This window comes from Cottoperca gobio, chromosome 19, assembly GCF_900634415.1.
Source record: "Cottoperca gobio chromosome 19, fCotGob3.1, whole genome shotgun sequence".
NCBI classification, from domain to species: Eukaryota; Metazoa; Chordata; class Actinopteri; order Perciformes; family Bovichtidae; genus Cottoperca; species Cottoperca gobio.
Genome location: NC_041373.1, coordinates 18,032,628 through 18,057,355, shown reverse-complemented (window position 1 = coordinate 18,057,355; position 24,728 = coordinate 18,032,628). Strand labels below are relative to the sequence as shown.

Genomic DNA, 24,728 nt, shown 5'->3' with positions numbered 1-24,728 from the left:
AGAGACAGAGAGACAGACAGAGAGACAGACAGAGAGACAGACAGAGAGACAGACAGAGAGACAGACAGAGAGACAGTGAGACAGACAGTGAGACAGACAGGAGACAGACAGAGAGACAGACAGACAGACAGTGAGACAGACAGTGAGACAGACAGAGAGACAGACAGAGAGACAGACAGTGAGACAGACAGTGAGACAGACAGAGAGACAGACAGAGAGACAGACAGAGAGACAGACAGAGCGGAGCGTTTGTGTGTTGCTGGTAATAAGTACTTGTACGTGAAGAGAAGTAATTATGGCTGCACCTTTTTGCCACGTCCCTGAAGAAGCTTAAGTTACAAGGAAATGTTCCTGTTGAAAGTTCTTGTGGGCAAATAAAAGCCCAGCTCCACAATCTGACACGTAATATACATTTGGAAATAAAAACGGACAGGTTGATTTCATAATTCGTTTCAATGTGTGAAGAACTGGAAGCAACCTGCAAATATTTCTACAATACCCTAATGACTAAAAGTAAACGGTTACAGTTACTACTCAAGTATCATTTGAAAATGAAAACAAAACAAATTCTCTTTCGGCAAAAGGCATACAAAACATGATAAGCGTACACTGAAGACGTGCACTGAAGAAGCACTTGGATATCCTCTCACACGGACCAATCAAATTCTTTAAGAAAAAGAAGAAGACAGAAATAAAAACCAAACGTCGAGTCTTCAGATGCTCTTGCACCTCCACGGCAGCACCAGCCCTCCTTCTTCATCCGGTAGATTCTCGTGTTTGCACAATTCAAGGAGATTTATTTATTCATTAGAACAAATAAATCAACTGCTGTCTATTAGTCTTCCAGCAGCGCACTTGAAAGAGAAGAGAACAAGGGGAGGAAGGAGAGGGGTCAACATTAAACAGCAGAAACACGAGTCACAAGATCTCAGGCTACGTTTTCAAATGTCTTCTTCTTCTTAATAGTAATGTCCATTCATCATAACCAGGAAGTGTTTGACCCAGTGAGGAGAAAGGTCTACGTGACACTGTGCTGTCTGCTACACAGATGTCCATATACAGTTTCACGCATTTGCTTTTTAAGGTTCCTTACAGTTGTCCGAATTTGGCTTCGTAGCGACCCACTGTGTTCTTGTGGCGGCTGCTCTCCTTCCGTAGATCGGCGACTTCTGTCCGCAGCGCTGCGTTCTCACGCTCCAGGAAAGCCGCACGGACGGTGATCTGGTTCTCCTTTAACCTGCGGGCGTCACGCGAGCGTTTGGCAGCCACGTTGTTCTTTTTTCTTCTGTGCCAGTACTTGTCATCCTGCAGAGGTGGAGAAGAAAAGGTGCAGCATGTTGGAGTCAAAGAAACAACACCAGCCCCCACCATGCTTTCTGAGCTAACCTGGTTTAACAGCTTTATGCATCTTATTGTCACGTTAGCACTAATCTGACCGCCGCCAGATGCATAACATGGCCCACAGCCAGGCTCCTTTGTGTGTGTTCACAAACACCTGTGTTCTCAGGGAAGGAAGGAAAACATGCCGAGTCACTGAGACGGGCTGATTTCAGCTGCGTCTACGCTCTTACACCACATGTGCAGCGAGGAGCTGATGAAATGACAAGCCAATAAAACTGTTCTAGGCTTGTCATTTCATCAGCCACGTTACTGCATGCGTCCTGCGCTATACATTACGATAAATACTCCGTGTGCAACTTTAAATGTTAAAGCCCTGCTTTATGCAAGTTTGTCTAAATATTGTGGTATTTTTCATAAACAAACGATGCAGTAACACTGCGTCCTCGTGTCTCTCCCAGCATACCTTCTGCTCTTCAGGCACCAACACCTTCTTTGCCTTCTTGATCATTGGCTGTGGCTTGAGCTCATCTTCAGAGAACTTGTGTTTGCGAGGGTTAAACAGCTCGCCGCCCGGCACACTTGACAGGACCAGGTCAGTGGGATCGGGCTCGTAGTTCATATCGACCTCAATCTCATCGGCCTCGGGGGTCTCGTCGTCGCTTTCAGTGGTCACCTCTGAGCAGAGAGAAGGGAACACGAGAACTGAAATATTAGATGGATGCAGATTAAGCTGAAGGTCAGCGACACAAAAGCATGTTTTTAAAAATATATTTTAATGTTGTTTCTTTCTGCCATAACACACACACACACACACACACACACACACACACACACACACACACACACACACACACACACACACACACACACACACACACACACACACACACAGAGACACACAGACAGAGACACACAGACACACACAGACACACACAGACACACACAGACACAGACACACACAGAGACACACAGACACAGACACACACACAGACAGAGACACACAGACAGAGACACACACAGACAGACACAGAGACACACACACACAGCCACACACACACACACAGACAGAGACACACACACACACAGACAGAGACACACACACAGACACAGCCACACAGACACACACAGACACACACACACACAGACAGAGACACACACACAGACACAGCCACACAGACACACACAGACACACACAGACACACACACACACAGACACAGCCACACACAGACAGACACACACAGACAGACACACACACACACACACAGACCGAGACACACACAGACAGAGACACACACAGACAGAGACACACAGACACACACAGACACACACAGACAGAGACACACACACACACACACAGACAGAGACAGACAGACAGACACACGGACAGACAGACACACACAGACAGACACACACACACACAGACACACACAGACAGACACACACAGACAGACAGACACACACAGACAGACAGACACACACAGACAGACAGACACACACAGACAGACAGACAGACACACGGACAGACAGACACACACAGACAGACACACACAGACAGACACACACACACAGACAGACAGACAGAGACACACACACACAGACACACACAGACAGACAGACACACACAGACAGACAGACAGACACACGGACAGACAGACACACACAGACAGAGACAGACAGACAGACACACGGACAGACAGACACACACAGACAGACACACACACACACAGACACACACAGACAGACACACACAGACAGACACACACAGACAGACACACACAGACAGACACACACACACAGACAGACAGACAGAGACACACACACACAGACACACACAGACAGACACACACACACAGACAGACAGACAGAGACACACACACACAGACACACACAGACAGACAGACAGACACACGGACAGACAGACACACACAGACACAGACACACACACAGACACCACTTCAATCCAAGATCTTATTCATCCCTTTCTAAAAGTTGCTCTAATTTGAGTTAATTTAATTTTAATTGGTGCATCCATGCTAGCACATTTACATTTTCTGATCAGGGCAATTTGTTTCTACATGTAGGTTTGTGTGAAACAATAAATTGTCCGGTCTTTAACCCAAGCCTCCGTTCGTAAACACTAGGACCTGAACATCTGGTTTTCTGCCTTTTAAAAACACTTGCTCAGCAGTAATTTAGTGAAACCCTGCAGCCCTCTCTGACTTCTTCCGACCTCCACTCACCTGCAGTAACTTCACAGAGGATATCGGAGTCAGTCTTTGTGATGATCAATATTTCCCCCTCACACTTGTCCAAGTCCTGAATGGGTAGCAGGGACATGCTTGCTGGCTTGGCAACCTTTAGTTTCTCCATCTTCACGACACCTCCTGCTGGGCTGCCCTTTGTGGAGTCCACGTCAGGCAAGTTGGCGATGCCATTCTCTACGAGGAACTCCTCAAGGTCCATGTACTCCAGGTGGAAGTTTTCACCATCATAGGGAATGGTTTTCTCCCAGATAGCGGGGGTCAGGGCGGCCGAAGGACCCATATCCATATCAAATCCTCCGCCCAGGTCAACATTGTCTCCCAGACACAGCTTTTCCTTGTCAGTGTCTGAAACACAGGAACGATTCACATTTAGATACAAGAAAAACATTATTTACAGAAATTGGTAAACACATTTATCGTGACCCAGAAGGCAGTTTTGCGTCTAATCTTATGGCGGTCAACAGGAATACGTCTAAAGTAAAGTGCAATTGAGAGTCAACCCCGATGATAGTTTTTCTCTACAAAACATACTTCTTCCAGAAGATCCCTCCGGCACCAAACCCCAACCACCAATTTCTTGTTGCACCTTTCAACAGTAAAAAGGGACCTGTCGTAAATATCCACAACTGCAATTCAACTTCCATCTGCTCCAGAACACCTCAACTAGCCAACGTTCATGTTCACCATTTTGCATTGTTGTTCACATTCAAAGTCAGATTTGTTATTTTTCATTTGAAATCCTTTAACTGGACCAATGTAAAGAAGTCCTCCACGTACTACTAAAAGCTCAGCAGGGTCCTCGTGAGACCACTCGTGAGTGTTTATTGTCATGGACGGATTATGAGACAATGGGCCCCAAAGGCACAGACATGTTTGGTAACTTTGCATCTCTACGTAGACGTTGTGTATCTCTATGTTTTCATATTCTGTCTCTGTTGTTTTGTGTCTTTGTGATCATGTTGTATCTCATGTTGGTCATTTTGTGTCTCTGTGGTAGATTTGTGTCAATTGTTGGTATTCTTGCGTCTCTCTGTGACTTCCCAACAAGAAGACCCCTTGTGCCTGTTCAGTAATCTGTCAATGTATGTTGTTGTTGAGCGGTGTAAACTGTTGTTGAGCGGTGTAAACTGTTGTTGAGCGGTGTAAACTGTTTTAGGATGGGTCTCAGGACATTGCTGCAAATGTTAGCTAAGGTACAGCGACTGACACCTTTCAAAACCACACAGAATTTAACATATAACACACTTTCCATCACATACTAGTAAGTTGATTATTTTTGTTGACAAATTACATTACATTACAGTACAGGTCATTTAGCAGACGCTCTTATCCAGAGCGACTTACAGTGAACTAAGTACAGGGACAGTCTCCCTGGAGCAGCTCAGGGTTAAGTACCTCGCTCAGGGGGAACTCCCGACCTTCTAGTGTTTTGTTTGGAAGGCGTTCCACTAGACCTCTAGACCCTCACCACCACAAATGAATCATAGCAATTGGAAAAATTGGGAACTTTCCATCAAGTGTATTTAACATCAGGGGCGTGTCTAGAAAAGTCTCGATAATGAGGGTGGGGGTGTTGTTGTGGTGGAAGCAGACTAGTCCACACAAAATCAACCTTTCAAAGCAGAAGTATCGCGGCAAGAGGAACAAGGAAAGCATGGAACTAAATCCAGGCCAAAAGTTTTGATCATTTGAAAGAAAGAAAAATTTAACTGAAAGATTCAATTTTGACCTTGAAAAAATAAAATGTTAAAAACTGAAAATAAGTGTATTGAAAGTTTTCTTCATGTTGATTATTTAGAGATTCAGTTCTGTAATTCTTTTTGAACAAATTCATTCATTTAAATGTTTCACTTTCATGTATATTTTACTGAGGGGGGGGGGGGGGGGGGGGGGGGGGGGGGGCGTTGAAATGTGAGTGACAGCAAAACAAAGAAGGACGAGTACCTTCCTCAACCATGTTGCCTTCAGGATCTCGAGTAATATTCAACACTTTCTATAAACCATATTCCCGTGATTAGCAGTAACACAAAAAACAAAGTTTGTGACAAAGTTCCGTTAAGCAAGTTATCTTATTTGGTACAGAGTCACAGAAAAACTGGTAGTGCCGTTCAAGAGCAACACTTTAGGGATTGACGTTTCCAACTTCCGGCAGACGCAATGTAGTATTAAATGCTTCAAAGAAGTGAACCCAACACAATTGCTCCACAGTGGTTCAGAAAGCTTCGTTTCCCCTTCACTAGTCACAGACTTTAGAGAAGACACGTCGGTACCATGTGCTAAACTGACAGTGTATTACACTTGTGTTTGACCTAACAGCTCGGTCAACTGACATGTAGCTTAATGCTAATGCTACATGGTTCGCTCCTTCCTCCCGGTCCCAGTCACTGCACTTACCGTCGTCACAGTCCAGAATATTCGGCGGAGGCATTTCCATGACCTGCTTTAACACCGCGGGGAATGCACTGGTGGTCCCCGACGCAGTTTCCAGTGTGATGATAATCGGCTCTGCTGACATGTTGCCCCTTGTTGTTAACGTTATCCAGGTAGTAACTGACACAAACGCTCAGGTGTTATCCTGTTTGTACGTTAACGGTAGCTATTCCGCCGGTTTCACCGCCGTTACAGGGTGTCTAACGTTTTTAAAATCCACGATAAAAGTGTGACAACGACTGTTAGTACATTCTGTCCAACTCGGTAAAATTGGTTCGTGACAAAACCGGCAACCCCACCATCAAAATAGTCCCACCCAGCCTTGTCTGATTGGCCGACTGGACCCTAGGTTCATGAATATTAATTAGCTCGAGTGGGCGGGGATTCTAGTGAGGAGCCAATAGCGGTTGTCACGTGGCAACTAGCTAAGATATCATTGGTTGACTGAGTTATATACATGTTTCCACCGAATAAATTAACAGGAAAACGTGTCACAAGCCACCAAATTGACATGATATAGCGATGCAACCAGCCGGCTCAATTTATCAAGTGGTATGTTTCTCTATCTAGGTTTTAAACTATGCACATTTACATATGCACAGACAAACACCGGTAGAAAGTATTTACAGACTTTGATTAGTTAGGTCTATGCAGTGCCATCATCTTCAGAAATATATATGAAATTTCCATGTTTACACTTTGAGCAAGACATTGCAGTACATGCAACATGTGAATGCATGCTGCTGCACCACAGCTCACATGACAAAGCATGTGCAGCTGACGCCCTTACATATTTACAGGCTTTGCACACACACTCATAAAAACTGTCCAACCTGGGGTTTCAGTGTTGGTGGTGTTGGCAGGTTGTTCTTGTCTAATGTTGCTTGTTTGCGTCTCACATATTCTGTTTTTGGCACAACATTTTGAGGAGAAAGCCTTCAAAAAAAGGTCAGCTGCTACAGCAAATGAGCAGTGAAGGTTGTTTGCTTTACCCAATGCATCATTTAAAACCTTTGGCATTTAACTAATGACTCTTACTTATACTATTACTAATTATATGCAGCAGTCTTCACCACAAACAAGATAAATATAAAAAAAAGATATACAAGGTGATGTGCAGTATTACAGAACAAGGCCTATATAAAACCACCTCCATTTGTCCTTGAAATAATGTGCATGTGCTGTGTGTGAGTGGTAAGACAGAAACACCAGCTCTTTAACATAAAAACACACTCCTGACAGTCGAAAGGAAACCTACGTAAAACCTCAGACAAACATGAACTTCAATTAAATGTTCATGTTCTGATGTGGATGCATTGCAAAAAATGTATCTGCCCACAATATCATTTCCCTTTCAGGCAAAGTTAATAAAAAAGTGAGGCACTAAAATCTAAAAATAGTTTTTTAAAAGCCACGACTTTGAAGCCTAGTACATGTCGGGGTCCTGGAGCCCCCCCCCCCCCCCCACACACACACACAAACAAAATGGAGTGGCCTTGCTGGAGCATATGTTGGTTTAAGTCACTATGAAAACAAACCATGCTCACCATGTATGTGAATTGATACCAGATACTTATTTTCATATTTGTTTTTTGTGTATATTTTTCCTGTTTGTTGTGTCGTTTTGTATTTTTTGTTGTTGCTTAAATCATTTAATTAAATTGTTTTTCCCTCCGGTTGTTGTTGTTGTTGTTTTATGTTGCTGTAAATAAAGATGTAATACAGTTCAATAATATATGTATTAAAAATATATATATATATATTTCTATGAATTGACATTTGTTCCCTATAGATAGTGTGCAAACACGTGACAAAACTGTGTGACGTATGCGTGCGGCGCCATGTTGGATGATATACAAATCAACAATGGCGTCTAAAGCGAACAACAATGGCGTCTAAAGCGAACAACAACAGCAATACAACTCCGACTTCTTCAAAGTATGTTGACTCTCTGGATCCTCTGCAAAGGCAACATTCAGAGGGAAAGTCCAAATGTGCAGCCGTGACCCGTACACGCTGAAGCCGTCGGATTATATTGAGGATTTAGATTCATTACCGCCGATTGAATATCCGGATATTGTGAACTACCTTGTGCTACAAACGTCGTGGGCAACCAACGCACACATGAAGGCGTACAAGAGCTTAGATGCTTCTAACGTCTTTGTTTCTGGCTGGGTTGGTAGTCTTCTTACCAAACCACTGAAAGATGACAGGGTGCTCGTCCATGCCCGTGTAAATCACTCTCAAAGCTCGAGATACACCGAAGAGCGGCGATGTTATCCTCGCACACTGTGATTGTATGGCGGGATTAAGCGAAGCATGTTCTCACATTGGTGCTTTGCTTTTCACAAGTAAGTGAAGTAGTCTCAAGAATAAGCCAAACAAAAACATGCACAGAAGAAAAGAGCAAATGGCATCACATGTAAAGAAAGTGCCTTATTTACCGGTCAGCGATACGGAGAAGTAAGGTCTTACAGTGTTCGGGTATATCATAAGCACAAATGTTTAATGTAAACATTGAAAACATAGCTTTAGCATGAGCTCTTACCAGATATAAAGTGGACGCCACACACACGGGTGAATTGTGCTTCTTCTTCTGTTAAATCCTCACGAGTTATGTTGCTAAACCAGCTGACGGCGTTCGGTAGACAGCAATTCATCCCTCTTTTGTGGATCGTTGTTTTTGATGATTGTAGGAAATCTAAAGAACCGTTTCTCTGGGTCACGAGTAGCATTATGACCACAATTATACACTGCGCACACGATCGGCATTTTCTTTCAATCTTAGACGTTTAAATACAAAGAAAATTACGAAGTGTTGCAGCAACTCACACGTGAACGGGCGCCGTCTTGGTTGTGTATATCATCCAACATGGCTGATTTACGGGTTGGGAGTAAGCGTGACGTCACATGCACACGATCTATTAGGTATGTCACAATGCATGCAGAGATAATTGGGGGCTGGTTTTCGCAGCTTTCATACTTTGCTTGCATGTTTGCATGATGGTCTAAAACAGGGGTCTTCAACGTTTTTCAGGCCAAGGACCCCCAAATGTGTGTAGCGTGGAGAAGGGACCCCCTACTGCATATATTGTATAGAAGAGGTCCGTTCACCCCTCTCCTTTCCTCCACTGTCTCTGACTGTAGGCGTGCGCAAAGCAAAAAAAAATCTTGATCTACAAACAATTTCGCGACCCCCCTGCAGTACCTCCGCGGACCCCCTGGTGGTCGCGGACCCCCTGTTGAAGACCTATGGTCTAAAATACATCGATATAATAGCCTAAAATAAAATATGTCCGTGCTACTGAACACACAGATAAAGAGACAGACATTGCTTCTGCGACAGTGTCTCTCGGAGCTGCAAGGCAAAACTCAATACTGTTATAATATATAATATAATATATTAATTAAATCCCGCTAACCCTTGGATCCTGCTGACTAAAGCCGAGAAGCCCTGCAGTCAGATGGCACAAACTCAATCCAGCTCAGTTGACGGAGTTTACGCAACAAGCCCACCGGTGTTTGCAGATACTTCAGAAACTGTTTAAAAACGCTTATCCTCGTCTTTGCATACAACCAAACTCTTACGCTTCTGCACGTAACTCCAACAAAACACACTTCACTGATTTGACAGCCACTTACCAATATCTTCAAAGTTTGGGAGAGTGAATGGATGCTCAAGAAAAGCCCTGAAAACTTCCGGAATCTCTGAAGACATGTTTATTTAAAAATATTTAAAATTAGGTCAACATATATTTCAGAGCTCACAAGAAGCAGTTATACGTATAAAATGAAAAGAGGCTTACACGAGCTTGACAGCTTACATGAATGACTCATACAAAACTGTAACGAGTCATATACCTACACTATGAACTCAACAAGTTACTTAACGCAGCCCGCCCACTCCGCTCCTCCGCAGCCAATCAGCAGCGCGCTTTCCCTCAGCATCGACGGAAAGAGCGCCGATTGGTCAGTAGGTGATTCCATCATAGCGGTGACAGCCAATCCTGAGCCACGTCTGTATTACCTAAGGTAAAAATAAAATTAAAAAAAGTGTAGACCCTGAATGCAGCAGTCTGTTTTGTAAAAATGAAACACGGAGCGTTAAATATTAACGTATAATTGACCTGTAGCTCCTCCTGACTCGTCTGACTAAACAAAAAGAAACGGTAATAATCATTTAATTACACATATTTTATTAAAATGTTACTGTTGTAGTGAGAATAGGAAAACCTAACATATAACATTAAGAAAACACGCATATTAAGTCCCTATAGGAGCAATACTCCTAAAATGACAACCATTGACCCTTTATTTATTATACAGCCTATAAAATACACATGTATAAAGATACCACACATGCATTTCTAACGGAAGACATTTTTGATTTGTCACGGCAGGTAGAGCACAGGTGAATCTAATTACATTAGTATTGCCTCATTTCCATTTAGCACGAGGGCTCTGCAACTAACACACCTGCGTGGATTGTACGAATTAAAGTTTGACAAGGTTTTCTCTGAGAAAACATTTTATATGAAACAAAATGCACAAACCCCCTAAATGTAACTATAACAGTGGGTGGTCCAAATTGAGTATATTACACGTGCAGGTCAGGTGTGTGTGTGTCTCTCATACTACTGGACCCATCAGTTTATGATTTTATTGTGCACATTTAAGAAAAAAGTTTTATAAAACATACCTTTTGACTGTTTAATACCGTCATTGACTGCTGACTCCTTCACTGCTCGGCAATGATCAACAACTGCTTTAAAAGAAAAAGGCTTTTCCGGCTGTATAGTAATAGCTAGATAAAAACAAGCCGTACCTAGTCTGTTGCGAGAACATTCTCGGAGGTGGATCAAACAAGATAAAGAGCCCGTCCAGTGGATAAATGTGATGCAGTGCACTAATAGGCGCCCCTAATTAGAGAAAACCTGATGATGCACTCGAGGGTGGCCTAAAAATGGAGAAAACCTCATGATGCAGTGTCATAACGGCTGCCCTACATGCCAGAAATCTTTGTGGGCTGGTGCCCCACTGCATGCAAGTGGTGCACTTTTAAAAATATATATAGATTATAAACACTTTACCACCAAACTGGCTGACTGGGAGAAACTCTCTGCAGCCATGTGTCCAAAATCCTGTGAAGTGTCGAAGAGCAACGGCTGTTAAAGCAGCAGAAAGATGTCCATGGCTTTGAAATGAGTCAATAATTAGATGTTTGTAGCGTTCAGGTGTCCACTTACTACAAGTAGTGCATGTGCACAGGTAGATACTGCAAGGTCCTTGATAATTATGCTGATGCGTTGACTATATTTGACTTTAATGTGAATTGTGTGCTTCAATAAACAAAAAAACACTTCTTTGTTTTCTAAAACAATCTGTTTATTAAATGCTTTCAAGAGATTTGGTCCACTTATGAGAACATGAACTTCCAACCAGGGAGGAGAAAAGAGAAAACAAAGTTGAGAAGATAAAACATAAAACAAAATGTAAAAATACAGTACAAAAAGAGGCCTTGTTTTGTCCACTTCTTACAACCCTGATTTCTTTAAAGTCGTTAAACAATTCCAATAACCAATAACCAATAACCAATAACCAATAACCAATAACTTCTAACTGATTGAACACTGATACATTAAGATTTCTGTGTGGCTGTGTAGGCGTGTGTTGGTGCTGGGACTCGCATGACACACACACACACTTCCTCAGGGGGCCGAGCGCGTGCATGCGTTGAAGGTTTCTGTTGCTGCAGCCTCTGTAAATATTGTAGGTTTAAGTTAAGCCATATTTTCTAAGCACTGCCGTTCATGGTGATATTGTCTCCAGGTAAAGTCTTGTGCCCGGCACACTTCAGGTGTCATGGACCGGTCTCCTCACCTCTTCAGCATGAATGGTGTTAAGATGTATTTGGTAAGATAGACTGAAGTAATCGGGGCTCAACAAAAAGGATTGCACTCTTTTCCCAGGGCAAGTACACCAAACACACAAAAAAAGGAATTAAACACAACTTCAATTATCCTGTAAAGAGTTCAGTTGTGTTGCATTAGAGGACGAAACTCCAGATTCACTAAAGATTAAACTAATTAAATGTAGTCTTTGTTGTTATTGTATAACCGGTCAGCACTTTGTCTTGTGTGCACGTAAAGTAGCAGAAACCCTCCTCAGCGTTAGTTTGTGTCACGATTCGCCCGTTTCCAACACACACACACACACACACACACAGAACATGCAGCGCAGGATCCAGTTTGTTCTGTTCCTGTGCAATTCAGTTCCATCATCAGTGTCTCTCTCCAACACCGGAAGAGGAGCCCCCCCACCCCCCCCACCCCCTCAAATGCTCGGCTTTTTTTAAACTTTTGAACAATTTACTCCAACATGTCTTTAAAGGCAGGAAGTCTGTCCACTTAGCACGCTGGTTAAAAACACAAATGCCCGCCATATTCACTATTTAATAAAGCCAATTGGAATCAATTAAACTCCACTTTTTGGTTATTTATCAGCGACTTCCTTTTTCTGACAGAAATAAGATTTTCCAATCTTTGGCTCGTAGCTGATTTTAACTTTCCATCCCAGCTGCTTTGCAAATATCCTGAACTGACAACAATGCGTTAATAAAGAGCATTTGAGTGTGCGGCACTCTAACAACTTGTCTTTTTTTGTGTTATATATATATATATAAATATATATATATAAATAAACAAGATGGGAACACATTACTGATCACAAACTCGTCCACAGCCACAGAAATAAACAGCTCCACCATCTCTTATCTAAATGACCTTATAAGGGAGTCTAAGTATTATAATAGGTATCAGGTATCATATACTGTATATAGTAAGCAGGATTATGTATCATCTTATAGGTGTAGTATATCGAATAAGGCGCTATATGGGAGTATATAGGCTACTATGTATGCTTTTCCATATCCGTCTTTACCTGGTGGATTTAAACAAACAGCAGTGAGCAGGTGAAACCGTATATATACTGTAAACTTTCATCATCAACTTTGTTTTTTCCCTTTCCGGCCAGAGCCCAAATAATGTTAAGGCTTACAAACAGATCGCAGACAACATTACTATGGAGCAGGTGTGCCGTGCTGTGGATGTCTCCGACGTCACCACCTGCAGGTCTTAAAACGCCGCACATTAAATATCAGAAGCTTTGACGCTCCCTGCTCACTGCCTCCCACCGCTGCATACACAGACGCGTATTTACTGTTAATTATTATATTCATACATGGATACATATATAAAGAGTTATACATTGCAATTAACATACATATATCAATAGCATATAGAGAAGAAATAGAAATAGATAGCAATCATTATCGTCATCATATTCATCATCATACTAGGAGTAGTAGTAATACGATCCCTCGAAGAAGCTAACACTGGGCTGTTCCAGAGGGGGGGCTCATCGTCCACAATCAAACCAAAACAGCTGCCGAGTGAGCAGCAAAACTGACCTGAGATCTGCTTTGTGGAGTTAGCGCTCCGTCTAATTCTGATCGGGCTGGATAATTAAGACACTGCAGCCTTTAGTGTTGCATCTCTAGTTTCTGTTTATCCAATGACTGCGGACGAAATGCAAGATCACACAACTCGATACTGTGTTTTCTGCAGGTGGTCCCGTCTTCACACTTTCATTTCCCTCCACCTGAGCAGAACGTTCTGGTCGAGCGTGATGTCAGTATTTTGAGAATTGAAGCGGTCGCTCTGAAGATCAAGATGAATGCTTAAAGTATAAAGTTTAACCTACACATTGCAGAACAGGAACACTGCCAAACTATAGTTCTGCTTCAACCGGTTCATACAACCCCGTCTGGAACAACCCGCACAGAAGGAAAAATTACAAAAATATAAAGAATAAAAATTAAGAAAAGAAATCCCAAAAAAAGAAAAGAAATCACTATAGTCGTCTAGTTCAGCGTTACATGTCATATAGCAATACCTCAATAACAAGAAGTTCTTCTATGTAATCAATACAGATTTTCAGGTTATATATTTATTAAGCTTAACCGCTAAGTTATCAATTATTATTAGTATAGCATTATTTGTAAATATGTATAATATGTGTGTATATGTATCTGAATATAGACATAGCTCTATCGCGTCTCCGTCCACATTAAAAGGCTAGAAGAAGAAATCCTGCCTCTGTGCGTGTGTGCGTGTGTCGCATGTTGGTGTGTTTATAGGCACAATATGTGGCGAGAAGGGTTTCCATGATGAAAGGTCGATATTAGGGGCAACACATGGAAGTATGAGGAACACGGGTTTCCATCAGAAGGCCGTGGGGGCATGATTGTTTCCTCGGGGAAATAATGGCCCCAGTTCAACTGAAGAACTTTTTAAATATTCTTACAATCAACTATAGAAAATATACCTTCTTAATAATCCTCCATGTCTAGTCATTTCCTCCCAACGTTTTACTCTTTAAAGTATCTTTTCTTCCCTTTAACTATTACAGAACTTCTGCACGTGCAGTATTTTCACTGTGCTTCAGTCCAAGCGAGGTCATTATTTCTTAATGGGCATCTGCGGTCTGAACTGATCTAATGCGGAGAGCAGCTCTAGCATGGACTGCTGCAGTCACGTCTCTGTAGCCCTCGCATCCGTCAGCTTTCACGTACATCATGGACGCCGCAACTGCTTTGAGCCGTGCGCACGTGTACTTTAGCCTCAGGTGATAAGTTAACATTGTTCTGTTCCCACATTCTCACGTAGGTGTGTTTGCGTGTCTGTGCGTGGTTGATTGCGTAACCAGCCATCAAGAGAGAGAAGGGGGGGCCTGTCATGTTACACAATATTTCGATGGGGTATTTAAGTATACTTGCATACATTCCACATCCACAGCAACGCTTTAAATGACTAATTTCCAAGTTTTAAAGGCCCGTGCAGGCGTTACATTCATAGCTTTCTACCAATATGGCAGACAATATAACAAGGAAGTACAACTCCCCGTGGAGAAAAATCATTCATCTCCAGAAAGTTATTTTTGACCCTCTCGCAAAACTCCCGTGAAGGAAGGAGTGGGATTTGGTTGTTACGCAGCTCAACGAGGAGTGTCCACCGAGAACCTCTTTCTACAACTCTTCATAGTTTTCTTCGGTCTCCGTTAACGTCGACAGCACTTTGGGCTTCGGTTTAAATCATCACCAAGCTAAATGTACGAGCTGCGACCAGCGCGGCCACCCAAGAATCGCTTCAGTGCTGCGAGGACTTTAAGAAAAGAAAGACGAAGGTGGCGCCTGGTGGACACGAATACTCCAAAGAGCACTGTTGACTATTTTTAGTCAGAGCAAAACTAGTTGTCTGTGGAATTTCTGCGGTATAATCTGCTGAAGGGGAAGCGCTGTGTAACTGCAGCATGATATTAAAACACAACGCTAAAGCCAAGTCCCGTATTTTCACTTACAAAGCTTTCTCTTCGTGTTAAGCGGTGCCTGTGGAAGGGTTAATATGCGTGTGTGTGTGTGTGTGTGTACATGTATATGGGGGTTGTGTGTCTGCACTGCTCTCACACTGCTGGCTAGATGTTAGAGGAGGTCAGACTGTTTAGTTGTAGCTGGTGAGGAAGGCCCGTCTCGGTCTGCAGCTCAGCGGCGATCAGTCACTCAGAGATCGTCTCCGTCTGACAACCGCCGGCCTCCCTGAAACATCAGCACGTCAACACAGCTCATCTCTCACACTTAACAATCATGTGAACTGGGCCAACAGGGAAGTTCCTATAAACATGCAAACGTCTCCAAGCCTGCAGTTAGTATAATACTAATATATTAACGTAGCCTAATCTTTATCTGCAACTGTGCAGAAGTAGCGTCTTTAAACAGAATGAACAGACATTCAGACGAGCCCCGATGGTTATTATATAAATCATCATCTTCACGTGTTAAATTCATTTGATGCTCAGGCCACTGATAAAATGGGGGGGCAGGTTTAATCAGAGGATGGTGTTGTGACTACTCACCATGCTTTCTGAGTAATCCGCTGTTATGGTGACCTGCTTGTCCTCGGGGGACGGGGTCACAGTGGAGCCGTCTGTGCGTCTACTCTGATTGGTGAGCTGCAGCCACAGTTCGTACATCTGTTGCATGTCTCTCACTGCAGAGGAGTGAGGGAAGAAAGACGAGAGCAAGAGACAATCAGTGCAAGTGGGGAAAGATCATTCAGTGACAGTTAAATCTAGATGTAAATACACCACCACTCTTCAGTATATTTAAACGCAGTGGTTCTGGATGGAGCCGGAGCTTACAGCTGTTGTTCTTCATGTACGTCCAGACGTCCCTCTCCTCCAGACTGTGAGCAAATGAGCAGTTCCCGATGTAGTGACACTTCTTCTGCTTCATCACGTGCACACACATCTGCATGAGGCAAGAGGAGAGTGTTACAGCGTCAGGCAGTGCAAGAGAACTTGCTCTTGGATGTAATTGGCCAATTATATTGATAAATGAACTTTTTCTAATAACTAGAATACAGTAATCCTACATTTACTGTGTCAACACGAAAACACTGTCAGAGACACACTGGCTGCTGCAGAATAATAAGACGCAGGGGTAAGAAGATGTACAACAACACATGTCCTCAAGGGCAAAGTCAGCTGTACTTGGCATGTGAGAGGTGGAGAGGCAGAGAAGAGAGTGTACAAGGACTCACGTCGTATTGCTGAGGATAGGTGCGGGAGAAGGGCAGAGGCCGAACAACAACCCACTTCTTCTTCTCGAATGACTTCACCAGCAGGACCCGGCGCTCCTTCGTCCAGCTAAGCAGACAGAGAGCCGACATGAATTAAAACAAACCTTAAAAAAGTGTTTTATTACTGCGCTCTTCTGTGCATTTAAATGGAGAACAATCTATCTTAAGCAAAACAAATAAGCATACACCTTAAGTGAGCCTGGTCTGTTGTTGTTCAGGGTGAACCACTTCACAAACACGGGCTCTCACTCACTCACTCACACTCACACTCACACTCACACACACACACACACACACACACACACACACACACACACACACACACACACACACACACACGAGAGCCTCACCTGTGTCGTGCTTTGGCAGTGCAGTACTTGAGGTTCTTGTCGGGCTCGTTGACTTGTCCTTCTCTCCAGCACTGTCCGCACACAAACTTCATTTTCAGGTTGAGGGGACGACCTCTTCCCACCCCTGCTCCTAACCCTCCCACTGGGCCCACACCACCCCCACCGATGCCATCTCCTCCGCCACCACCACCCCCCATGCCCCCCATTCCTCCTGCAGGCATGCTGCTGCTCGAGTGGGGGATGTGGATCGGCTGAAACACACAGGAAGAGAGAAATGAGAAGGTAATGCTGATAGAAACAGACACTTTAGCTTCTTTAACGTAACTATAAGGGGAAAGGAGGGGAACCTCCGTGCTCATTATACTGGCAGCCATGTGCATGAGAGGACGCATGTGGCTGCCGGCACGCTACCAGGAGTAACAACATCTGCAGCGAGGGCAAAGCTTAAATTATTATTAATGTTTCTGCAGTTTTCTGGTTCCAGCCAGGAAAAGAAAAGTTGTTGTCATGTTTTAACCTTGTTACACTTACAGTATCTTTCATATTTATAGAATCTAACATTTTATGCCCTTTACAAAGTTAGAAGTTCCAGTATCGTGATATCCCGTCTCACCTTCTGCTGCTTCTGTGCGTTCTGCTCAAGCCTCTGCCAGTGTCTCTTGGACTCCTGCACCATCTCTTCATGGGTGATACCTGAAGGAAGTATGACTCACTTTACTAGATACTGTGTTCATCGTCAAATACAGCAAACATTTGGCAAGACATTATTTCAGTAATAGGATTAAGGTCTAATATCAATCACGTAATGCACCGTTCTCAATCAAAAACATAACAAAAGACGCAATTTGGTGGCGTCCGATGAATAAATTCCATCATCTGGTTCAAATATAAAGTGAAAAACTACCAAGATTTTAAATTTGTATCGTAAAAATGTGGTTTAAAACTGGAGAAAAGGTCAATTGATGACACAAAGGGGATACGTCTCCATTACAGGTGAACAAATGAAACGAACAGTTGATTAAATTGACAATTTGAAAAGACAACAGGTGTGTGTTCTACCCACCAGTATCCTGCTGCAGGACCCAACATTTGAGCTCTATGACGGAGTGAGCAAAGGAGCAGCTGTCCTCACGCTGGCAGCCATAGCGAACCTCGTGGCGACACACGTCGAACTGGCAGAGAGGGTGCAGCGGACGCACCTTACTGTAGCGCACATTGGCCGACCTCACCACGTGCACCAGGCACCTGCAGGTAGAGAAGCGTGATGATTTTTTTACAGGCCAACAGACAACATTTAATTAAATAGTGAGTGTAATTATCATCACACTAAACTGAATATGAAGACGCACAAACTCCGTAACACTCACTTGTTGTCGTCGAACGGGTGTCGAGCTGTGAGGTTTGAGCAGACTGCCAAGTTCTCTTTGCTGCGCTTGCTGATGATGCGAGGCTTACTATCAAAACATTCCTGTTCAAAGAGGAGAGAGGTGCATTTAAGTCCAAGTCTTGTGCAAACGCTCCAGAAGCGCAGGTCTAAAGACACCAAAGAAGGACAAGCGATACACAGACGGTGTCTCACCTCACAGAGGAACATGAACATGCCCATGTGGAGCTGCAGCAGTCTGGTGACGCTGAGCGCCCGTCTCTCTGTGCTGCCCAGCGGATCGAACAGCAGCTCTCGGCTCAGCGCGCCCTTCCTCTCCTGTGTCCACACGTCGATCTCCTCCTGGCAGTAAGCAAACGTACAGTTCTCTCCGTACTGGCACTCCTGCCGCTCCTGCACCTCTGTGGGAGACAATATAAACACATTTGTTTTTGCCATATTTCAACTCTGTTTGGCTGTTTCAACATACAGTCAGGTGTTGTACTTATAATATGCACGTACCTTTACAAAGTACAAATGCCCCCAGGAAGTTGTTCCGTGCCGGTCGTGGCCGGATCCTCTTCCAAGTGGGGTCATCGGTGTTTTTGAGGCGGCACAGCAGCACGTCCCTCTTGCAGCGGTGTGCTGCCTCCGGCTGATACTTGTAGTCCATCACTCGAGGACCTGAGAGATAGATAGATAGATTCTGTAAATGATGTTGCATTCATTTACAGAACTGTAATAGAGTCTGATAGACACCTATAATGACTAAACATCCCTTAAAACAGTGTTTACATATTTCACATCAGGGCTGCAACTAACGATTCTTTTAATAAGTCAGTTTAATATTATTTAAAACAGAAAAAAGCAGGAACTCTCCATATTTGACGTTTTATAGCATTTTTGCAGGAAATATTACTTTAACGATTAATCGATTATCAAAATAGTTGCCGATTCTTTTTCTGTTTATTGTGTAATCGTTGCAGCTATTTCACACAAACTAAAAACAGTTGGTGTGCTAACGGAGACGTAGAACAGGAATAGCCACTTGAACGAACCTATTCGGCTGTAACAGGCATGACAGGCCTGTCGAAACTCATGTGTGGCTGCCAGAGGGTTCCTGGAGAGCAGAGACAGGTTTGTTCCTGCGGGACCATTCTGAAGAAGAAGAGGGGGACGGGGACATGTGACGTCAAACACAAAGGCCACTTAGCGGCAGAAAGGGCTGCTAATGAATAAAAAGCGACATCATTATCAGTTCCATGAAAAAGCAGTTTGTCCAGCAAGAGATGAAGCAAAAGTGTGTGTCACTCACTGCATGTGCAGCATTGTGGTTGCGCATTCCAGGAATGAAGCTGTGACACACTCGTCCCCCTGTAGACGGGAGACACAAGGACACTGATGTCAGACTCGCATCTCAGGGTAAAGTAAACTCACTGCTGTGTACAAAGCTAAACGTTTACATACACAACTATTTACTTTCATTTAACAACATTTCTGGGGATTAACGTTTAAAGATGTCCAACATTATCTCTCTGTCATCTTGTTCAAACATGCTAAGACAATTTAAACTAAAACAAACAAAGACTGCTGTTCCCTCAATGAGATGAAGAACAACTCTTCGCTCACCAGGGAGAGTGTACTCAGACAACGAGTCCAGCCCGCCAGCAGCGACTCCATCCTTCCCTTCTCCATCCGTGGGGAAGCCTCCCAGAGCGTCCTGCGCCTGGGTGGAGCCCTGGTCCCGCTGGGCCAGCTGCGAGAAGGACTCCAGCGGGGGCATCTCACTAATGGAGGAGCTGAAGAAGGCTGAGGGAAGCTGGGGTGACGGGGCTGGAAGGCTCGGGGAGTACGGAGGCCGGAGACCCACCGCCGTGTTGGGGAGGTTGGTGGGGATAGCACCCTGGACTGGACTCTGGACCAGGAGACAAACAGAGGAAAGCATTACTTCATGTAGAGGCCGACCAACTGAAGTCACCGCGACGGCCTGTACCGGTTCCATCTTGTCCGTGAATATCAAAGCGCCAAGAAGAAGAAGAAGTAGAAGAAGAAGAAGAAGGAGGAGAAGGAGGAGAAGGAGGAGAAGAAGAAGAAGAAGAAGAAGAAGAAGAAGAAAGAAGAAGAAGGAGAAGGAGGAGAAGAAGAAGAAGAAGAAGAAGAAGAAGAAGAAAAGAAAAAGAAGGAGAAGAAGAAGAAGAAGCCTAACTTCCTGTTGAATGTGCTTTCCTTGATTTATTTACCCACCATTTTCTGTCCTTAATCTGCAACAAGTTACAGCTTTCTCTAAGCCTGAGCAAGGCTTCCACTAATTATTTTGACCACTAGACGGCGATCTCTCATTAAACTAAAGAAATAAATAAATTAAAAATAACTTTATTTGTCCAGGCTTCCACCTATCAAAACCCTTTACACATGGTGTGCACATTAAACAATAAAGAATCAAATAAACAGCAATTAATGAGAAATAAATGCCATCAAATCAGAGAACAAGGTCAGATAATAAGTAAATAAAGATAATATGATAAAACTATTATAATTAAAATGATAGAAATGTTGATAAAAACCTAAAATATGTAGGAAATTGGAGTAAAGTAATAGTGTTTTATTTAGCATCAACTTCCCATTTACACGCATTTGTTTGAAAAAATAGACTAGACCGATTTAGAGAGCTGCATAGATTAACAAGAGCTGCTGCAGTCGAGTGAAGAACGTGTTTGATACGCAGCCTTCCATCCGTTTAAAAAGAAAGACATTTCTAAATCCAATGTAGCAAACAACAAATGACCAACTTATCTCATGACCTGTGGAAATAACACGGACTGTGACCCCACAGCTGTGAATGATGGTGGATTTCTCGCTCATCTGTCCTTCACTCACCTCACACACTTTCTTGGGGTTGCACTCCAGCAGACTGTCTAGCTCTTCCTTGGTGATATTGCATTCATCCATGTGCTCCGACACGGGGACGGAGTACGGCATGGGAGGCAGGCCCTGGCTGCTGGGGCTCTCTGATTGGTCAGTGCATGGGCTCACCTCAGGGGACGCCGGGTCATCGCTGACTGGGATGGGTGTGGCCAAAGGAGCGGGGATGCACTGCGCATTAGACATGTCATCTGAAGAGAGGAGGAAATTAATATTGGAAACAGATGGGATTCTGGGTAGGAGCGGACATGTTCACGGTGTGTCCGTTTGTAATACCTGATCCCATGTCACCCAGAGATTCCAGCCCATTGGAGGACATCTGAAGAAAACAACAGACACGATTAGCCTCTCAATCAGTCCCCACATTCTGAGTATGTAGCTCACAACAGCACCCACCTCTCCTGTGGGGGGGGAAGACTCCCCGTGACTCTCCCCTTCTGTGGCCGAGGACACCGTCTGTGGGCTGACGTAAGCCTTGCGGTTCTTCAGGCCCAGTTTATTGGCCAGATCCTGAGCCAGGTCACTCACCTGCCTGTCCTGGAAGATCAAACACAAAAAGAGGTACAGTGCTGTGGAAAGGAATTTCTCCTTTGGGACAATAGTCTAAAGTCCAAATACTTTCAGCGTTGATGACATACATGTGGTGCTGTCAGCAGACATTTGGTTGAAGACTCGTAGGCCTCTCGGATTCGTCCCAGCTCCCTCAGACAGATTGCTTTGCGGTACAAAGCCCTGCGACTGCCTTCTGACACACACAGTGCACTGTCACAGTCCTGAACACCGCGCTCAAACTCCCTCTGAGGCCGAACAACACAGAGATACACAGTTAGAGCAAGAAAGGCCTTTGAATTGAAGTCATTTGACACGGAACAGAAAGAGAATTGCACGGAGTTAAACCGAACCCACAAGAAGAGATCATTTTTATGCTAAATCATCCCCGACTGTATACTGCAGAATACATCCTGGCTACTCCGTGCCGTGATGAGGTTGATCCAACCTTGCAAAGTGAAGCGGTTCCTTGACAAGATTTCGCTCTCTGTAGATTTAAGACTTAAATCTCAGAAATTCTGAGTCTTTTCTCTGAATATTACCCCCCCCCTTCCCCGGATTTTTTCAAATGATTTTTATTTAAACCTACAATGGCCCTAATACGCCCTTATTAATTAATTGGTCTATGATAAGCCGAACTGATATACATTCCCTACTGCGTTTTTTGTGTCCACATGACCATCTGCAAGTGACATATCCCATCTTTTCCATTCTCCCTCACCGTCTGGTAGCAGGCAGCAGCCCTGTTGACATATAGGCTCTCCAGCAGCAGGTGGGGGATGACGAGGGCCTCAGCCTGAGCGTAGCGGGCAACACTGATCCCCTCCCCATACTGCTGGGTCGCCTGACGACTGTCCCCATCTCGAAAGCAACAATTGCCCTCGTCCAGCAAGTTACACACCAACTGGGTCACAAATGCCTGAAGGGAACGTGTAAGAGGTCAAAGAGATATTGCATATTAAGACACATAACAAATCGCAAGGGGATATGTGATGTTCAAGACAAGAAAAAGGGAACAAGAAAGATTAATAAAACACAATGTCTTTGCTCAAATTTACATCTAGGTCCAGGAGATAATAGAACAAATGTGAGTATAGTCATGGTGTAATATGTGAGTAAGTATTGTGGGAGCACATTGTGAATAAAAGGTTGTAAACAAAAACGGGGATGAAAAGGATCAATGCAAACCTCATAACTCTCTGGCTCGGGGAAAGGCAATGATGACCTGAGGGCAGAAAATAGGAAGGCTGTCATTGTTCTACATATACATGGGGTATGATACCTCTAATTAGTTGCGAAGGAGGCATTAAATCAATATTGCTTGTGCACTTACTGGATAAAGCTCATGGCTTTCTGAATTTCCTCTCTTCGTTTCTGTCGATCAGTATCCATGGCCTGAGGGTCAAGAACAGGTTGCCAGTTTAAAACTCCACTTGTTGCAGTTACATTAATGACAGCTTTGACAGCTACCACCAATATATCCACACATAGCATTGTATTATATTCTGCAATGATGTAAAAACCTTTGCAAAAGCTGCTAACTACACAGTCGTCCCAGACAAGCGAAGGCCTGCCACAAAAACACGCTAAGCAAGCACCGGATTTGCGTAAACAAACAGCGGGGACGGCTAACAGTGAGGCTGGCGACTAGCGGCTAGCTAGCTATCGTTAGCATTAATCATCTAAAGATGACACCTTTCGGCAAGAAGTATTTCACGCAGAAATTGCGGATATTTTTGGGAGGGGCATCTGTACGTTAGCGACAGTTTAACCCTTAGCCATAACAATGTCGGGGAAATGATAACGTTACCTAACGTTTCACCTACAGCGATGTCAAATACACAACTAGCTAGCATCGGGTTAGCTGCGAATTACGTACGTGTAGGTAACGTTAACGCTACCTGGGTTTACCTACACAGTAGTTAGGATTAGCCAGCTAACGCTAATTGCTTAGCCTAAATGCTAATCACTGTAATTTAGTTTAGCTAACGTTATAGAAATTAAGAATGCTAACTTAAGTTAGCTTTAAAAAATGTTTGATTCTGCTCGAAGTCACGTGCATTTTCCTGGTTATTGTTGAGATGACATGTATGACTACACTGCTTATAAACCCAGTGTTACCTAGCTACCAGTTAGTTAGCTAACTTAATGTACTGGTGGAGCCCCAGCTAATAGCCACAGCCCTCATTTAGCACGGCAACTCACCGAGAGTTACGTTACAGCCTTTTTCAGATCAGAAATATCTTCACACAGCGTTGGCGACACAGACAGGAGAAACTAGCAGTCAATGTCCAGGCGCATATCTGTAGGTTTAGTGTCCCTGTCATTGGTATGTGGACGGAGCACGAGTTTCTCTGCGCTACCACTGCTGCTGGATACTGACTGGCTAATGTTAGCTAGCTAACTGCTAGTGAGTGCAGTATCGCAACAAGTTTCCAGAAGAAGTATGACCACAAGAGGGCAGCAAAACCTGTCACTGTTCTGACTGGGATTCGTTTCCATTCACTGTGTGGTGCAGAAGGTAGTTAAGCATGCACTAAAGTAAAAGTAGTAATACCAGAGTGTAAAACACACATATAGGCCCTGTATTCAACATGTTCAAATGCATCTCTTCTCTTGTCCAGGCTCAAGAGAAAAGGTTTTGTTAAACTCACACACATTCTTTGTTATGACTATGTACATTTACTTTGTTATTGTATATCTATAACAATACATCATATTATGAAAATTGTTATCTGCAAAGTAGTTGTGAGGTCAGATAAATGTAGTGTTTAGTAAAAGTACAGTATGTTTGATGTATGAAGTAAAGTAAAA

The 24,728-nt window shown here is 43.6% G+C and overlaps 2 protein-coding genes across 3 annotated transcripts; both read right to left on the bottom strand.

Moving 5' to 3' along the window:
• Positions 1-119: 119 nt before the first annotated feature.
• Positions 120-9,874, bottom strand: tefa (TEF transcription factor, PAR bZIP family member a). 2 transcript variants are annotated; one of them, XM_029457104.1, is made up of 5 exons: positions 9,679-9,874; positions 3,583-3,951; positions 1,805-2,016; positions 1,094-1,305; positions 120-854 (listed from the first exon to the last, which is right to left on the bottom strand). In XM_029457104.1, exons 1-5 carry the CDS (start codon positions 9,752-9,754, stop codon positions 836-838), a joined length of 888 nt encoding a protein of 295 aa, XP_029312964.1. In that variant the 5' UTR covers positions 9,755-9,874; the 3' UTR covers positions 120-835. The 2 variants fall into 2 exon arrangements, with proteins under 2 accessions (XP_029312964.1, XP_029312963.1); XM_029457103.1 differs by lacking the exon at positions 9,679-9,874 and adding an exon at positions 6,001-6,357.
• Positions 9,875-11,399: 1,525 nt separating this feature from the next.
• zc3h7bb (zinc finger CCCH-type containing 7Bb) lies at positions 11,400-24,344 on the bottom strand. The gene is made up of 21 exons (XM_029456116.1): positions 24,120-24,344; positions 23,248-23,309; positions 23,103-23,139; positions 22,636-22,833; positions 22,004-22,162; positions 21,762-21,902; positions 21,642-21,684; positions 21,321-21,556; positions 20,073-20,358; positions 19,759-19,817; positions 19,502-19,601; positions 18,966-19,127; positions 18,660-18,865; positions 18,448-18,548; positions 18,144-18,325; positions 17,694-17,773; positions 17,081-17,331; positions 16,692-16,797; positions 16,291-16,399; positions 16,006-16,139; positions 11,400-15,688 (listed from the first exon to the last, which is right to left on the bottom strand). The coding sequence occupies exons 2-21, from the start codon at positions 23,304-23,306 to the stop codon at positions 15,653-15,655; spliced, it is 2,685 nt and encodes an 894-aa protein (XP_029311976.1). The 5' UTR covers positions 23,307-23,309; positions 24,120-24,344; the 3' UTR covers positions 11,400-15,652.
• Positions 24,345-24,728: the final 384 nt, after the last annotated feature.

Excerpts from the sequence above, each read along its gene's own strand:
- tefa (XM_029457103.1), bottom strand. The coding sequence starts at position 6,121 with ATGTCAGCAGAGCCGATTATCATCACACTGGAAACTGCGTCGGGGACC. Across the intron at positions 3,952-6,000 it reads TATTCTGGACTGTGACGACG|ACACTGACAAGGAAAAGCTG; the intron begins GTAAGTGCAGTG and ends CCTGTGTTTCAG. Across the intron at positions 2,017-3,582 it reads CCTCTGTGAAGTTACTGCAG|AGGTGACCACTGAAAGCGAC; the intron begins GTGAGTGGAGGT and ends CTCTCTGCTCAG.
- zc3h7bb (XM_029456116.1), bottom strand. The coding sequence starts at position 23,306 with ATGGATACTGATCGACAGAAACGAAGAGAGGAAATTCAGAAAGCCATG. Across the intron at positions 17,774-18,143 it reads GGTCCTGCAGCAGGATACTG|GTATCACCCATGAAGAGATG; the intron begins GTGGGTAGAACA and ends TACTTCCTTCAG. Across the intron at positions 16,400-16,691 it reads CCTATCCTCAGCAATACGAC|ATGTGTGTGCACGTGATGAA; the intron begins GTGAGTCCTTGT and ends TGCCTCATGCAG.